This window comes from Strigops habroptila, chromosome 2 (assembly GCF_004027225.2).
Source record: "Strigops habroptila isolate Jane chromosome 2, bStrHab1.2.pri, whole genome shotgun sequence".
In the NCBI taxonomy this organism is placed as follows: domain Eukaryota; kingdom Metazoa; phylum Chordata; class Aves; order Psittaciformes; family Psittacidae; genus Strigops; species Strigops habroptila.
This window is the reverse complement of record NC_044278.2, coordinates 45,650,210-45,667,946: the sequence shown is the minus strand read 5'-3', so window position 1 is coordinate 45,667,946 and position 17,737 is coordinate 45,650,210. Positions and strand designations below refer to the sequence as shown.

The 17,737-nt window shown below is 40.1% G+C and overlaps 1 protein-coding gene across 4 annotated transcripts in view; it reads left to right on the top strand.

Moving 5' to 3' along the window:
* The window catches only part of REPS2 (RALBP1 associated Eps domain containing 2), a 102,528-nt gene that overhangs the window by 66,399 nt on the left and 18,392 nt on the right, over positions 1-17,737 (top strand). For all 4 annotated transcript variants that reach the window (XM_030477093.1, XM_030477092.1, XM_030477094.1 and 1 more), the window contains exon 14: positions 12,059-12,123. In XM_030477093.1, coding sequence (XP_030332953.1) covers positions 12,059-12,123 — 65 coding nt within the window. The remainder of the gene's footprint in view (positions 1-12,058; positions 12,124-17,737) is intronic.

Below are 17,737 nucleotides of genomic sequence, written 5' to 3'. Positions count from 1 at the left end.
TTGAAATGGATTATTTTGAAAGCTACCATTACTTCTGAAGTAACAGAACATTTTTTTCTGAGGAACAGACACAAGCTGACAGTGTTACAGTGAGTGCAGGAAAGGGTAACTTGTCTTATCAATACTTTTTGGAGGGTTTCCTCACAGGAAATGAGGCAATTAAGTAAGGAGTGGCAGCTGATTGCTTGCAAAAAAAGTACTCTGGTCACCCTAAAACTGTTCATCATAGTAGGTTGAAATTTATGACTATTTATAGTTGGAACAAAAATTGGCTCTAGGTTGACAAACCTGAAGTATAGTGTGCTACCAGATTGCAGAAATATGGAAGACCTCCCAGAGATTCAGCTTCTTCCTGTACTTTCAGGGTGTTGGCTTGTAATTTTTTGCTCTCTTGAATGTTCCCTGCTGGCAATGCTAAATATTTGTGCTGGTTATCTTCCTCTAATGGAGCTGTTCTATTCTGTGTCAAAAATGTAAATACTCGTTGTGAAAGATAAGGAGGAATTTGTAGCCTTGGAGGATTTAAGGGAGAACTTGTTAAACAATTTGTAGCCCACCCCGAAGAAGGGTTCCAGTTCAAAGAAATTTGAATTGTCAGGAGGGGATTAAATCAATTCATCCCAGTGTGCCCAGGTACCATGGAGTATTTACCTTGCTCTGTTTTGAAGTAAAATGTCAGCATTGGAAATCCTATTTTCAGAAACATATGCACGTTCTTTCCTGTCACTAAGCCCTGAATAGCTGTTCTGCAACATCCTATTGATAATGGGTTTTTATAGAGCTGCTTTCTTTTCTTCCACTTCCCTTGTTTTGATCATCTCACTTTTTTTCTCATCCTTTTCCCTACTGATTTTGCTTCTCAGTTAGAAATTCGAGTCTCATCATGTTCAGATACCTTTTTCACCTAGAGACAGTTCTTCCTCAGGGAGTGGTCATTGTTTCAGAGCCAAACTCTTTTACCAAGGTGCGCTTTGCACTTTCTAAAGAGGCAGTTTGAAGGAAGACATAGATTAAGCACTAACTGCCTTGCTGAAAAGGAAGTGCGTATGTGTGTTTATGTGATGTAAATTGCACACATTTGTATAATAACAAGCTGTATTCTTACTTCTGCTGACAGTATAAAAAAGTTAGAATAGTTTCCATCTGCCATCAGAAGATACAGATTTACAATATAGACCATGTGGTGGCAATGTACCATTTACAGTTCTTGGCTATTGGGATAATACAGCCTGGCATAAATATCAAACCTGATGTGTTTCTATCCACAAGTCAGTTGATTATTTTCTGTCCCAATGTACTCTTGACTGAATTTTGGCTTTATGTTTTCTCCCTGTTTTCCTTCCTTCCTAGGTTTTCAAAAATAGTCTCATTGTCACAGCTGAACAAGAAAAATTAGCTGTGACGACCATCCTTTCTAGCATCACCATATTGCCTAGTGTCAGTAGAGAAAACCAGACTGTAAAATCCACCACTTAAATAGTTTTCGGAGTATATCCAACATGATTAGAATAATCCTATTTTGGTACATTAGTTTTTGTCCTGCTAATTCTTGTTCAAAAATAAATCTGATTTTAGGAGTTTGGCGGATAATCTTCTCCCACACCTGCAAAGGAGTGCTCAGTAGTATTGAGTTTTATTTTCAGTTCCTCGTTGGTCATGTTGATCCATAGGTATCAGTTCTTCAATTGTAAAGCCATCAGTGGTTTGAAGCATTTTTTTGTCTATTCCATTTTTAAAGGGCAGAAAAAGAAAAATCTCATTTCTTCAAGTAAATTCGGCCAAAGACTGTGGCAGATCATTGTTGCATGCACTGTTTTTTTGGGAGGGTATTTTTTTTGGTTTTATTTACTGTTGGTATATCATGTTTGCCACCATCTTATGATTCCCCTCTCCTGGCAAGTATGAACACAGAACATTTATTTGTGATGGCTGGGATATCCAGCAATGCATTACTCACAGAAACTGTGCTTCAGAATTGTTGAATTGGGACATAAGTCCACTTGAAGGAGGTTCCTTCATTCATACTCCATAGCTGCACTCTTCTGGGACACTGTAGGTAGTGTTACTCTGGAAAAATATAAAAAAATATGAGAACTTACTGAAAAGCCCCACCTTCTGGAATGTCCATATGTGAATTTCTGTTAAGAGATGTTAAGAGACAGAAATCTCTTTGATTTTATGGGGGTTTTTTTTAATCATGTAGTCTTTGTGATAGCATCTGAGAAAAATTCAGTACTACTAGATTCTCAGAGTGTTTCTTTTTGTTGAATGTACAGTCTCTGGCATTTGGCCTGTGTACATATTAAGAAAATACTTGGCTAGGTTCTATGCATTCCTGGAGAGACAACAGCAGGTTTTAGGTAGAAACAAAAATGTCAGTATAAATGCATACTGCTTTATGACCTGCTTTACATCATCTTTTCTACTCTAACCCACTGTCTAGTCTTACTCTGGGAGCCAAGAGTGAGGCCTGGGAGCCTGTGGCCCTCAAAGCTTTCCTACACTGTTCACAAAGGTCTTTTGCAGAATTAGTTGCTCTCTGAGGCTCCTTGTGCTCCCTTTCATCTGTCCTGTGATCTGGGTGATGGGGCAGGTATTGAGGGGGGCAAAATTGGCACAGCTCAGAGCCTGGCGGTCCTGCAGCCACATTATACCCTCAGCAGCAACTGTAAGCTAGGGTCTGCCTTAGGGTAACTGTGGGACTGAGGCAAGTCTCAGCTTAAGTATTAAAACCCCAAAATGCATCTGCTGTCTTCTGGCTTTTTGCTCAGTTACATTTTCTGCCCATGACAACTACTAAAGGATTTATTTCTTGGCAATTATAGGCAGAGACAGCAGCCTGGGTCTTGTTAGATGATAGAGATGCCTCTGAAAACCATTTTATTTCCCACTTAGTTTCATTCCTTAATTGCATAACATCTTTCAATTAACAGTTCTGTTGAACAAAGGATACTTGTTTGGAAAAGAGATTTTGCTTCGATGAAACAACAAATTGTCATAAACAGTGTAGTTGATATGGGAGCAGACTGAGTATCTCTGTGTTATTCATCAAAACAGCCATATAACTATTTATAAATGAATTCTTGACTGAAGGTTTTCGGCACTCATTTGCTTTTGAAACTCACCTCCTGCTGTGGCTGTCGCTGCAGTGAAGAATGTGTGGAATGCAGGCACTATTTCTAATGTCGTCTTGTGAGCAAATACTGTAACCTGGAGTTGCTCCTTTGGGGTGCTGATTTCAGCCAGCAATGTGGGGCTAGTATTTTTTGATTTTTTTTCTCCCTTTTAAAATGTGAGGTGTTAAGTACCACGCTTGGTAAGGGGGAAGCACAGCTAGCATTTTATTGTAAGTGCAGTGGTTTTTGTTACAGATGTTTTCCTAACTACAGTCAGATCTGTAACCTCTATTTATCTCTGCTGGGCTAGTGATGGCTGCCAAACAAGAACATGTTCCCTCTACTCTAAATGTGTTCACAGAAAAGGAACAAGAGAGCAGATTTATTGGTGCGCATCAGCATTCCTGTGATATAAATGTGTCCCCACATCACTTCTGTATTTCTTAATATACACGTTTCCTACACAGTTTAAAGTGGTACTTTTGCAGAAGGCTCAGTCAGTACAAACTTCTTTCTGCACCCTTTCTTTTTTATTAGTGCTAGAGGAAGGCTCTTGTTCAGCATCACATTTTTTCATCCTCTTTTTCATACCTCTGAAGACTCTTAGTTACTTCTTTTACTTCATCAAGCCTTTATTACTTCATTCAATTAACACAACCTTTCCTCAAATGTACAGGCTTGGTGGATTTTATTTGCAAAATGTGGAATTTCTGAATAGCGGTGTTGAGATGTCTTTTTTCTTATTTGCCTGATCACAGCCAAATTTTATGTATTTCTGAATTTTCAATCCACATATCAAATAGACAGTTCTGTAGTTGTGTAGGAAGGAGGATTTGCAGAATTAAAATGATGGTTGCTCCATTGTCATATGCTTCTTAATACAAACAGGTCCAAATAGTTACCCTAATACTGTTTCCAGCTGGTTTCAGCAATCTTTTTTTCAGCTACGTCATATTTTAGCTTAGTGAGCCAAATGGAGGTGACTTTACCTTTTGGGCAGATGGAACCGGGTACTAAAAAACCTGTCAAACCTAACCTAGATAAGTACGATTACTGCATTAACTTCTGTATTCTTTAAAGCTTAATTATATTTGCTAGGAAATATCTGTATCTATTGAAGTTAGCTGTCCGCAAGTCTTGGTTACTGAAGGCAAGCTTTTAAGGGATTATGCAGGGGGTTATGTTGTTTGTGTTACTATAAATACAGATTCCTCAACTAACTTTTTGGTTCAAAAGTGACAAGGGGAACCTAGAATAGTAGTGTCCTTTTTTGTGCTGAATATAGGTGACAGTGAATTTAATTCAGTAATTAATTTTCAGAACCCCTTCCTCTCATTTTTCTTGTATTCATAGAATCATTTAGGTTGGAAAAAGACCATTAAGATCATCAAATCCAATCATTAACCTAGCACTGCCAAGTCTACCACTAAAACATGTATCGAAGTGTCACATCTGCATGTCTCAAATACCGCCAGGGATGGTAACACAACCACCTCCCTGGGCAGATCTGTATTGGTCTTGATTTAGTCAAATCCAGCTACTTTCTTGGGTAATGGGGCTGGGTTTTACTCATGTTGTAGTGCTGTGCTGTCTTGCATGTTCCTGTGTTGTGTTTATTAATCAGACCAAAACAGTAAATTAGGAAGATAAGTCTGAAAGACCATTATTTTAGAATAGCAATAATGGCAAGTACCATCAGCAAAATATGCCATTTCACTGAATATTGTTTGCAAAGTATAAAAGAGCTCTAATGTTGTCAACTTCATTGAGTTAAGAATGCACAGTCAGTATCTTTAGTTGTAAGGGTTGTAACAACAACTGCAATTTAAATTAAAAATGCCTTTTATGCATAAACCATAGAGAACACAAAATTGAGATGTCGTTCGTACTCTTCTCCAGCACTGTACCGCTGCATTGAAAATACTGTGAAATGCTTAACATAAATGTTGCAAAAAAAAATCTTTTGAAGCATACAGTTCTTTCTTTTGGGACTCAGCTCCGGATCTATTACTGGAGCTGCTGTTTTCTTCTAGTCCTGTTGCCCTTCAGAATATATGCGATCACTGAACTGAGCTTACTCTGAATAAAATATAAATGTCTTCCCTCTGATTTGAATGGAGGATTTTTACGCCTCTCAGCCTTTTGGAATTTTTTATGAAGGATTTATGTGTTTACAACTATGTAACTTATTTCTTTGCCCAACTGGACAAGGACATAATTAAGATTGAATAGACTGGAGAAAATAGTGAGGGCATAAATGGATGATGGTTATTACATGATAGGAATCTGATGAGGTAACTTATTTCTGTGTTTTAAGATTTTTAAATTTTTATGTGAATCTCTAAGGGCTGAGTCCAGAGAGTACTTGTGTACAAACTGGGCTAAATCTCAGCAGCTTTCAAGTGTAAATGTTTCTTGACAATTTGTGTAAGTGGAACTTCTTTTGATTTTTTTTTTTTTTCCCCACATTTTTCTAATATTGTAGCTCTTTGTAGGATCGAGGAATGGTTAACAGTCTGTTTTCATTCTGTTCCAGGTTGTTTAAAAATTAAATTTTAATCCAAAAACTCTTTTATGCCAAAAATTGTTAAGGTTGAAATGTTCTCAACTACCCCTGCCAGCCCTACTGACCTATTTTTGTGATTCTGTGTGGGTTCCTTGAGAAATGCTCTGTTCCTTGAATACTCTGTTCCTTGAAAAAATGTCCATCATACCTGCTATTTCTCATGTGGAACAGGGGGGCAAGTTACCTCCCTTGCAGGGGAGACATTGGAGATGCAGATGTCCTCCAGAAGTGCCTGAGCCATAGGTGGGACTGGAGTAGGGTGGTAGCCCACGGCTCTTCCTGGCTCCCCTGTGCCTGCTCCCAGTTGATCTGCGTTGAAAATGGTCACAGGTGGCAAGTGTTGGAGCCTCCAGCACTGCCAGTGGGATCTCCAGAGGTCAGAAGCTTTGATGGATCTGTGGGAGGTAGGTGGAGGGACTGTGCCTCCCTGTGGGTAGAGAACGAAGCTGAGTGTGAAGTGAGAGGGAACAAAATCATGAATAGTTTACTTTAAGGGTTGGAATCAGGGGGGGAGAAACAGTCCCCAAAGAGAAACACACAGAAAAGGAAGGGGTAGAGAAAACAGTTACTAGAAAATGAAATGTTTTAGAGAAAATGAGGGACAGGAAGTTAAAAACACGGATGTTGTGGTCATATGATACAACCAGAAAATAAGTGTTAAAAAAAATACCTGGTTTACAGATTTTACTTAAAACATGTTGCATTTCATGGATGGGGCATTAACAAAAGACATATATCCCCACTCCAATGGTGTCTTGCTTGTTTAATTTGAAAGTGACCCATCAAATATATAAGCACACCAGTGCCCTAAAATGAAGTCACACCTGTGAGTTCACTGTGCAGAAGCAGTAATTGCTTAACGTCTGGCTATATCTCTTTCTAATTAGTTGGAAAGTACTTGGATAACTTTCCATGCAGTTGAGGTATGAATAATGTTCTGTATGATTAGCACATGAAACACACCTGTAACAAGTGTGTCTGTGACATCAGGTATGTCACATCATTCACTGTGACGCACAAAGCTCTGCTGCTGAGCAGGTTCCCAAAACTAACTGTAAGAAGAGAGGTTATTCTGGTGCTGACAATGCTTTCTTCAGTCTTTTCACAAACCTGATTAAAAAAGAAAAAAAGTAGTATCAGGATTCAAAAATCTTTTTTTGCATTGCTACGACCTTCTGAGGAGATACTAGTAAGAATTATTGAACCTGGATAAATAGGTATTTCACAACCACCTTACAAGAGTTCTTCATTAAATTTGTATTCCTGGCTACAGCTTTAAAATTTTTCATGTTGCAACTTTTTGCAGACATAATAGAATTAATGGCTCGGATCACTTGAAAAATAGTTATTTCACAATCACCTTACTAATGCTGTTGTTGGGAATGTAAATAAATGAAGGCGTGCAAAGAACAGTATCAGTATTATGGAATATCCAAGTACCAGTTTCTGTGAGCTAAAAGGGAAGTTTTGTAAGATGGAGGTAAACAGAAACCGGCTTAGACGCAGAGCCCTTCTGCAGTCTGCCTTTGGCAACAGAAGCAGGAAAAGTATCTCAAAAAACTCTCCAAAATAGTGTCAGAGTGGAAGGTTGAAAATGCCGGCTTCCCAAACTACCTAAGGAACTGAAGCCTTAGGTAGTTTGGGGAACTGAAGAATAATTCATTCTGTTGGTGTATAGTTTTTGCGCTGTTTTCAGTATTGCTGATCTTTGCTTCCTGATAAAATTAATTGGTTGGTCTTGTTAAGCCTGATTTGGGAACTAAACCTTCTGAAGCAGCATAAACTGATGTAAATCTGCTGTGCAACCAGCCTCTCCCTTGATGAACAGTGCTTTGGCATCCACTTGAAAAATATCAAACACATCAGGCAGACAGACTGCTGGGACATCTAGTCTAGGTCATGCTTTTGTCAAGAAACGTTGGACCAAATAATCCTTGAGTTTCCTTCCAACCTGGCGTTCTAGGACTACTGAGAAACCCTGTCAGAGTTTTCTTATAATTTAAGTCCCTGGATGATCCCCACCCAATTGTGGAAGGGGTGGTATCGGTGGTGATGAAGCAGAACAGAAGCAAGAACCTGGATTTATGCTGGGTTTGCTTAGGGCTGCACCCTTTGTGTCAGCTGAGGAAGGGAGGCCTCTTCCTCTTTTTGGGAATGGTGACTGAAATAAGAAGAGTGACCAAACTGGGTGCCCTTTCAATTTTAGGATGAAAAGTGTGGAGGATTTTGATGCGAGATGAAGTCAGCCTCCTTTGGTAGGTGGTATCTAGTTTCACTTTGGCTAGCAAGGTACAAAATGGCCCTTGACCTAGAAAAACAACCCTTCTTTAGGACACTGATTATGTTACATATTCAATTCAGATGAGAAAAAGGACTACATTTTTCTGATCTAAAGCTTTAATTTGTCTGAGGTGATACCTAGGGTAAAGTTTATATTTTTATATAAATATATATATATAAAACCAAGAAGGAAGACAACTGCAGAGAACGGAAATTAAATAAAAACATGGAAATTATTTAAGAAGTTTTATATGCTGCTGTTCCAGTATTAATGAATTTTAAAAACCAGCACACATTCAGAAAATCAGTGTATTATGACACTTTTCCTCAACAATGGGAAACAAGAGGACAAGTAACTATCATTGAGTGTGAGAGGCACAGCATGTTGCTCTTACCGGTTGCTCTAAAGGATCCCAAAAGCCCAAATTCATTCCACCTTCATTTTGGCATCCTCCCCTGCTGCTGTGCTTGTTGAGCTTAAGACCTAGTTCCCAGGTTTGACTGGACTATGATAATTTTATGTTTTCCCTGGCCTTCTCTTCCTAGATTGTTGTCTGCCAGGGAAGCTGGAGGCAGAGCGGCATGGCCAGATGGGATAGCATGGCCTGTTCTCAGAGTCTACAATTACAGCCTGGTGTTTGTTTTAAAATATTAATCTAGCTTTAGATAGGAAAAACCTGTTTTGCTGGGGGTTTTTTTGTGGGGTTTGTTTTTTTTTTTAATCTAGTGTGGTGTCCTGTTAGTGCTATCAGACCTTTGTGATTGCCAAAATAGGGCAGAAAAATGGTCCTGGAAGCTTTCCATGCTGATAATCTGCCTTAAAGTGTAAACATGCTAAGTAAAGAGCCATGATTTTTGAACCAAAAGCCTTATCGCTATCTTTGTGGGAGTAACTAGTGCGTGAAAATGCTCTCGTTTACAGGAATACATGTGATATGGATGCTGGATATGCTTAAATCTGTTCTAGTGGTACCTGTATGGCCTTTCCACAGTGCTTTATGAGATTTGCTTTATGTGGCTCACCCTGGTTGTATGCCGGTGAACTGCTTAGCTACAAGGCAACTTGTGCAAGACTCATTGTGCTCCCTCCCGCTCGCTCTGCTTTTGCACAGCCTGTGAAGACTTGTTTTCCAAGAGCAATGGCATGCAGCTTATCCAAGCTCTGGGGTGTGCACCTGAAATAGGACATTTAGCTATTTGCTGCTCGGTCGCAGGGTACTTTCATTTTAAAAACAGACCTCCCTCCTCTATTAGTGATGGCTTTCAGAGCTAACATGCTGTCTCTAACAGCAAGAGCCTGTCTGTGCAAAGGGCATTTTCCCAGGAAGGAAGGTATTCTGGAATAGCCTGATAGTACAAGTCACCTGCTAATACACATAAAAATCTGTGAGTATCTTAATAGTGTCCTCTTTTAGGGTAATGGCAATAGAGAAGGCTGAAGCATGCAGCACTTGTTAATTTTTATTTTTTTCTCATTGCCCTGTGGGGAAAAAAAAGGGAGGATTTTTATAAGTTTTTATGCGTCCTCAAAGTCAAGTAACTTGTATTTAGCAATTGTGCTCACATAAGTATGATTTCCTTCTAATAACAGGCCAAAGATGTTCTGCAACAGCAGGAATTTTATGAATATTTCATGAGTAGCTTAAGTTAGATTTTGCAGGATTAAAAAGAGGAAACTGGGTCAAATGCACATGGTGCAAGCATCTAACTTCTGTAGTACTAAATTCATTTATGCTGTATTTTGAAAGCTGAAGAAGCAGGTTTTGGGGGTTTTGTGGTTTATATTTATTTTTCTTCTATTAATTTTTAATTTGACCATCTGACGGAAAAATTACTTCTGAAATTTTGTGGGCCAAATCCCAAGAGACTTGTGGAGTTTCACAGTGTGTGCAAACCACTTCAGGAGATGCTTTTCCAGCAAGCCCAATGGCTTTGTGCATACAGACTACACTGCTGCTTTCCTAGGTATATTGCTGGGTTTGAAGAATCAGGGAGGGAGGACAGTTAGTGCTGTGTACTCTAGAGCTGGAGTTGAGGCGAGTTCTCAATGAGTGCAGCTCTTGCAGTAAAGCTTTTGAGGTCCTGCCAGAGCATAAACCAGCAAATACAAAAATGATGGGGCCTTGGAGAGGACTATGTATATTCAGAAGGGCCAAGGAAGCTGCTGGGGCTGGTGCCTGCCCTCAGCACTGCTGATCCCCACCCCACGTGTCCCTTCCCAGGGACTCCCATGCTGGTGGCAGCAATGTACTACTCCATAGCTCCATGTTTGGGCTGCTGTGGGCTTGTTAGGAATTGTGCATGATTTGTGCTCCCCCATGACACTGGAGCTGTTTGGAGAGCAGAGATGAAACTCTCACAGTGATAATCACTGGTGGTGGTGGGAGGGTAAGGTATTCTCCATGAGGTGTCACAGTAGAGCTCCATCAAGGTTTCCTGAAGATGCCATGTTGAGCAAACCAACTAGTCGGCTATTCTGGTGTGTTGCTGGTGGACATACAGAGTGCTGGTGTTTGAATTGGATGGTGTTTTCAAATATTGTTACTAGCTGGTTTTGCTGGTGCTCAGATAAAGTAAGTAATAACCTGAAGTTCAGACTAAATGAAAGGAAGTTTTCTTACTCCACTGTTCCTTTCTAAAGATCAGTTGCACAGAAGAGATGGAGAAAGTAGTGATGACATCGTGCTGCTATGGTAGTGGTCTTAAAACACAGCTAATTAAATGCAAGACAAAGGACCCTAATGACCATGTATTTTTCAAATCTCTCTTACACCTGCAGATGTGTTAGTGGCTCCCTTGCTTAACCTATGTTGGGGTTTAATTGTCTTTGGCATTGTGTACAGTAATAATAGGCTTCATTTTGATTCAAAAGATGATCAGTGATATTAGGCCTCATTATTATTAAAGAGATGAATATACAGAAAGTATAAAAAACCTCTGGTATATTATAAGTCTCTTTGGAGCTGTATATAGTCAATCTGACTTATAACTGTTTTCACCCACACATTTTTACTCTGTCACTGTTGTCCTTAATGGTTAATATGTTTTGTCTTCATATTTTCAACTATGTAGACATTTTTAGACTTGGTGTATAAAATATGTAAATGGATAAGCCATTTACAAGGCTCATAATCATGGCTTTTTAAAATATGCATAAAAATAAAAAGTGTATAAATGTAATTACTGGCTTCTCATTATTGTGGTAAAAGGCATGTCTAGGTTTAATATTGTTGGGGTTTTTTTGCTATGCAAATAATCACCAGTCTAAGTGCAGAGCCCTCAGCACAACGGGAGCTTGGGGAGGGTTAACCCATCTAAGGACTCCTGGTTGGTGTCTCTGTGTTAGCTTCCTCTCTGCAGGTGCCTTTGGAAGCCATCATGTGTCCTGTAGTTTTTTCCCATAGTGGGTTTTAGGTATTTTAAAGAAACTGAGAACTACAGTGGCTGGACCTACATGGTTATTGCCCTCCCTTTGTGCTGGCTCAAATTAAAAGCTGACATTGCATTACGTTAAAGGGGCCTGAACTCACCATTAAGATGTCTTCCTCTCCTTACTTCTCCTTCCTCTAAAATACCTCCAGTAAGTGATAACATGCAAATACAAAAAATAAAGCCAAAGAAATGGATTTCTTTTTGCTTCATTTAAGCTTTTATCCTATTAATTCCATGTCAGATGTTTTCTTTTTAAGCCTGCACTCTATCACACAGTGTGTTTTATTTGGAGTGAATGCTAAAGCATCACTTTAAAAAAAACAAACAGTAATGTTAATGACAAAGAGCAAAGTCCCAAGGGCAAGCAGACGCTGTTTCTGGGGTTTTTTTAAACTAGAATTGGATTGCTTTAGTGACAGCTTTTGTGGCTTACTGCCTTCCATATCTGCTTTTGTATCATAACATAGTGGGTTTTTACAGCAATTAAGTCACTACTCAGGAAGTTATTTCAAACAAGGTTTTGCTCGGTAAAGTTCAGTTTCCGTTATTAAAATGTTGAATACGGCCTCTTCACTAGGAATTAGCATGGAAATTAATTCTGGTTTTATTTAGAATTAATGTGGTTTTTATTTGTGGTTCTTTTTTTTTTCTTCTTACTGTTCAGCTGTGAGGTCTGGCTGGCTGCCCCCACCACCGCCTGCACTGCCTCCTCGACCTTCTGTGTCTCAGGTATGGACAAAGGACAAATAATGTTTTGTGTATTATTCACTTACTGATGTTACTGTTGCAGTGGTTAGCACGAGTTGAGTTGGCCATGGCAGTTATTCTTGCTTCCAAGTTAATGCACATCTGCAGTTTGCTCTGCAGTTCCATACGTGTCCTTCATTGGTCTGTCTAGCTCAGTGTGTTACCGTGTCAAATTACACACTAATTAAATCTCTTTGTAGTGGAGCTGACGTGCACCCACTACACAAAACTGTAAATTAAAGGGTAGTAAGGCTAGTCTACTAATAAGAGTTTCATGCCCAAAAGGCATGGGCTTGATATCTGCTATTTGCTTCTCAAGCTTTAACTGCTCACAGGGCATCTGCTGAGCAAGCCACGGCATATAAGATTTTATTTCACTCATGGGTTTAAAAAGTAATGCTGAAAGGAAGTGAATGCAATGTCAGTGATGTTACTAAGTTTCAAACCATTAGTGGTGTGCTTTTGGTTTGCTTTTTGGATGAGTTTTTGTTTGTTTGCTTTTAGAGCATCACACAACCACAGCACAGTGCAAATTGACTAAATCATGTGTATCTGCATCCAGATTCTTCTTCAGGTTTTAGGAAATGATGGAGGATCGGTGTCTTGTTCTTTTTATGTTGTTGGCTCTCTTAAGTCTTAGGCAGAAGTATGCTTCAGGTATTACTCCTTTAGGTGAAGTGTAATAATAGAAAACAAGTCCACGGGGAAGCTAACTGCCTATTACACATAAAAACTTAGTGAGACACCTTCCATGGGCTAGAAACATTCATCACTTCAGATTTGGATCTGCACTTAAGAGTCTACTGTCGAACACCTCCTACGGCACAGTGCTTATGATAGAAATGGTAAAAGGCTTGTTGTCATCCTGAGCTCCACCTGCAGCTTGTTGCTCTTTTCCTCTCCACAACCCTTTTTAGCATCTGAGTGCAGCTAGTTTCTACCTTGAGGACTGCAGAGCGTTCTGTTCTGAGCTTGCATGCTTCTCCCAAGTTGGTATGGCATTAGCCATACTGCTAGCACCACATGCTCCTTGTTTCACCCATCGCATTCCTGCTTTCTCTAACGCTTTCCAGGGAACAGTGTTTCCCTTTGGCTTCTCCTGATCCCACAGCAGGCTCGCTGCCTCCCTGCCTTGTTCCTGCAGCAGCTGTTGCTGCAACCTACGCCAGCCCTCCTGCCACTGGTTGGACTTGCCACAGCACACCAGTCCTGTGCAGTGCAAGCCCTCTTGCTGCCATTGGGAAAAGCAGTGAATACAAAAAATCCTGTTCTTGAGGGAGGAAAACTGCTGTTTTCAAGCGGTTTCTGCTACTTGTTAGTTTTCTTGTACTAAGATAGATTTGCGTTTCCTTAGCAGGGCAGTGAGGAGAGATGTTAATTTATTTATGCATGTCCAGCAGCTTCCTTACCAGAAAATACTGAACCAACTGCTCGTCCTACACTGGGCCATGCAGAATATAGGCCCTTTTTTAAACTGATAAACTCAAGAAGATTCTTATATGAAATTCTTGATCCAATCCTCTCCAGTGCAAATATCTGGTTTCCAAAAGACAAAAAAAAAAAAAAAAAAAAGTGGCTTCTGTGCCTACTCAGTAATGAATATATAGCTGATGCTTTGCTTACATGCATCACTTATGTTTATTCAATTTATTTCTGATGCTTTTTAAGGATATCTAATCAAATATCTCATAAAAATATTCTTGTTCTGACATCTAGCAAAAATGTACATAAAACTGGTTCTTGAAAGCATAATAAACCATGCTCGTCACATTGCTTATTTTATCTCCAAGCACGCCTTTCTGTGATAAAGGTAAGAGGCAGTAGGGAAGTATGTGTAATGGGGTCATAATTCAGCTGAGCTGACCCTTACGAATAGGATGTAAGCAAGAGTAAACATATGGATTACATTAATCCAGTGGGGCCCTAGATTTAAAGAGCATGAAGAAGTTGAAGGGAAGAATCTGCTTTCAAAACTGAGGCAGGATCAGGAACTGAAGAAAAGCCATGATGCTGAAATTACACCTTCAGCTTTTCCTGTTTCAGAATTTACCAAACTCTTCTTAAATTTCTGGTTTAACTTATTTTTCAGCAATGTTATTGAAAATCCTATTTTATTGCCATATCATTTTGCTATACGCCTGCAGTTAAGCACTGTGAATGACAAGTGTAGCTTGGAAATGAAGCGAATCCCACATACGTTTCAGGTGGCTGTGCACCATATAAGCGTGCTCGTGGTGTGATTATTTTGGCTGAGCTTTGGAAATCAGTTGATGGAGGAGGAGGAGAGGGAAATAATTTCTTCTGAGGACTGCAGTTTTCTATGGATGGCTGGGAAGCAGCCTGAACCAGTTGGCTCTTTAGAGTGAGATTAAAGGCCTCATGGGATGTAAAGGCCAAAGTGTGTAAAAGAGGGGTACCAAGGCGTAGATATTACATTTCAGTGGAGCAGAAGTCCTTCTGTGAGCTTAATCAATAGCAACATAGAAATAGCATCTTGACTTTGGTCCTAGGTTGCTGTTGGTTTTGGTGGAATTTGCTTCAACCTTTAGGAAAACATTATTTTTCCTGTCAGAACCTCCAAGGTAATCAAGCTCAGTAAGTTACTGAAACACTGGTTATTCAGAGTGTGCCAAATGTCTCTAGTCACATCACAAACTGCTTGAATTATGTCTGTGTCCAACTCTGCCTCCATAGTGCAGTCAGCTGAATGATGAGGGCGGAGGACTGTATCACTGGGTGAGCATAGCACAAAGTAAATCTTGGAGCTAATACTGCTGTGCCCTTGACTCGAGAGCTCAGTGGATGCACAGGCTTACTGTGGGAGGCTTAAATCTTGGGATCCTGTGAGGACATGGCTGGTTTATGGGGAAATAGCAGTGGGGCTGGCTTCTCGGCGCTGGGTTGCTAGGTGGTCAGCCTGTGCTGTTCCACAACTCTGGTGGATGGACACCTTTACAGATGTGGCTGCATCTCTTCTTACCTCTACGATGGGTTTTAGAGTTGGTGTGTTAACTTTGCCTTCCCCCCCCCCCCGGTGGCCTCTAAAAGGCTATGGTAGCTCCATCTCCTTGGAATTCTTCTCCATTGCTAAAGTCAGCATTATATCAACTTTGTATCAGTCCACAAACTGTACCCAAGTTTTCCTCAGAGCTTTCACCAGACATTTCTCTGATGGAGTGATGCTTTCGTCTGAGGTCCATATGGTGATTGTAAATAAATCAAATACATAAAGATGGGCAAAAGACAAGTTTCTATAATGTGGATACCCCATTATCTCCAATTTATGATCTTTTAACCCAAATTCCAGCCCATACGATGTTTCCAGTAAGATGTTGTGAAATGCAGTATGAAATGCTTTGTTGGTGGTGTCAGTTCATGTTGCTTTCCTATTAAAAAAAGTAAGTAATTCAAGATTTGCCTAAATCCTGTAAAGGGCGCTTGGAAAGATTATGTATGGAAACAGGTTTATACAAAGGCTAGAGTTTTATTTGGGATAATATGTTATTTTGAAGTGTTTAATTACTGTGTATATGCCTGCGTAACTTCACTGACACCTGTAATCCCTAATAGCACATCTCATACTTAGCAAGTCTACAGTAGCTGCTTGGATTTAAGGATAATTTTCTCTCCATTAGTTTCCCTATTTCTTTGGACCATAAATATTTAACATGCTGCAAGCTGTTGTACAGACTTTGGACACTGGCAATGCTTTACCTCTTTCACTTCCCATGACATGCTATAGTTATGGCTTTTCCACTCTTTTTTAATTTTGGGGGCTTTTAAGAAGTTTTTAGGGGGTTTTGTATCATCCGCCGAATCTGAGTGATGGTATACAGAACAGATAACCTGTAGCTTGTTGGAATACCTACTGGGTTTTTTTTCTCTGGGCTTGCAGAGAAAAAAGGTAGTTTTTCCTGATGCGTGGTCTTAACTTAATAGTAAACTGAAGTCATCAAGGAGAAATGGCATAAAGGTATAACAGAGACTTTTGCACAAACTTTTGTGCAGATCCAAGGCTGTACATAGAATATTTGTGTAACTTGGAGGCAGTAAGAATGACAATAGGAGGGCAATAGCTATGTAGCTGATTCACAGTGACACAGATTCCAGATAGGAAATAACTTTGGGTGCTCATGAATAACATTCCACTGGAATCAAATGTGTACACACATCTCATTTAAGCCTCTGTTGTTATTTTTTTAAATGGAAAACAAAATAATGCTTTATTACTGTTGGCTTTTAAGCCTACAGAAATCGTTTACCACAGCTGCTTACTGTGGGAGATTTAGTAACATATTTATGTTAATAGGAATTATGGATGAACACTGAAGAGCAAATGTAACTTGAGGATTTTATCCAACATCAGCTCACTATCTGCAACATTGCCCAAATAGATCAACAATCCTTTATTTGAATTACTCTGTTTCAGTACCTTCCTGTGCAGTAATGAAGGCGTATCTTCAGACCTGCCTGTGCTGTATAAGGGGATTTGAAAACAGTGCGACTGGAAGAAAACCCTGTATATCTTGGCTGAAAAAACTTATGTTCCTAGTCTCTTTTCCCAGACTTTAAATTTTAAGCCTGTTGATTTTGTAAATTCACACTGGTTTGTGCTGGACTTTTATTTCTGGAGACTTTGGGACCTGGTTTCCCACTGGTTCTATGCTGGCAGTTTTGACAGGCACTGAAAAAATTATGGGTGAAGGCAAAGTGTTCAAGTGGAGTGGAGTAGGTAGGCAGCTGTTAACATTATCAAATTGAAGTATCCCGAGTACAGTGCAGCTCTGAAGATTAAAATCTCATTGTGTTACATGAGCTCAGAATTAGGCTGTCAGTTTAGTGGTGATCGTTACCATTACAGGTATGGATTTGCTGAAGTCATCATGGAAATCAAGTGCTGTGAGGGATGATGGGTGGGTCACCCTGCCCAGTTGCAGGCACCCGGTGTTTTTGGAAAGCAAAGATATTATTCTTTTTAACATATTAAATGTTCTGCTCTCCAAATGTTACTTGATACTTCAAAATTCCTTGAAGCTTTTTGGCCATGCATTATCCAGAATTGCAAGTGAAAACTGGGACCCAGTTCAAGAAGTTGTCTTCACTAACATGGCTTCAAGTTCTGCTGAATCCACGGAGAGCCACAAGCATGGGGTATGCTCTGTCTGGGTCTGTCACTTTTGATTGTGCATGCCCATGCTGATCTGCAGCACCGAGGCTGAGAGGTGGGGAAGGGCTCCTGTCTGTCCTGCTGGGACCTCATGACCTCCTGAGAGGAATGGCCACCTGTAGGCTCTGTGCTGGGAGCTGGTCTGGCTGCTCCCCCACCACAAATGTCTGTGTAAAGCTGAGATACACAGAGGATGAGGTAGGGCTTGGTTGTCTCTGTTACCACAAAATCGTAGGTTTGGATTGGCAGAGACCTTGGAGATCATCTAGTTCCAACCCCCCTGCCACGGGCAGGGACACCTTCCACTAAACCAGGTTGCTCAAAGCCCCATCCAACCTGGCCTTGAACACTGCCAGGGATGGGGCAGCCACAACTTCTCTGGGCAGCCTGTTCTAGTGTCTCACCACCCTCACAGTGAAGAATTTCTTC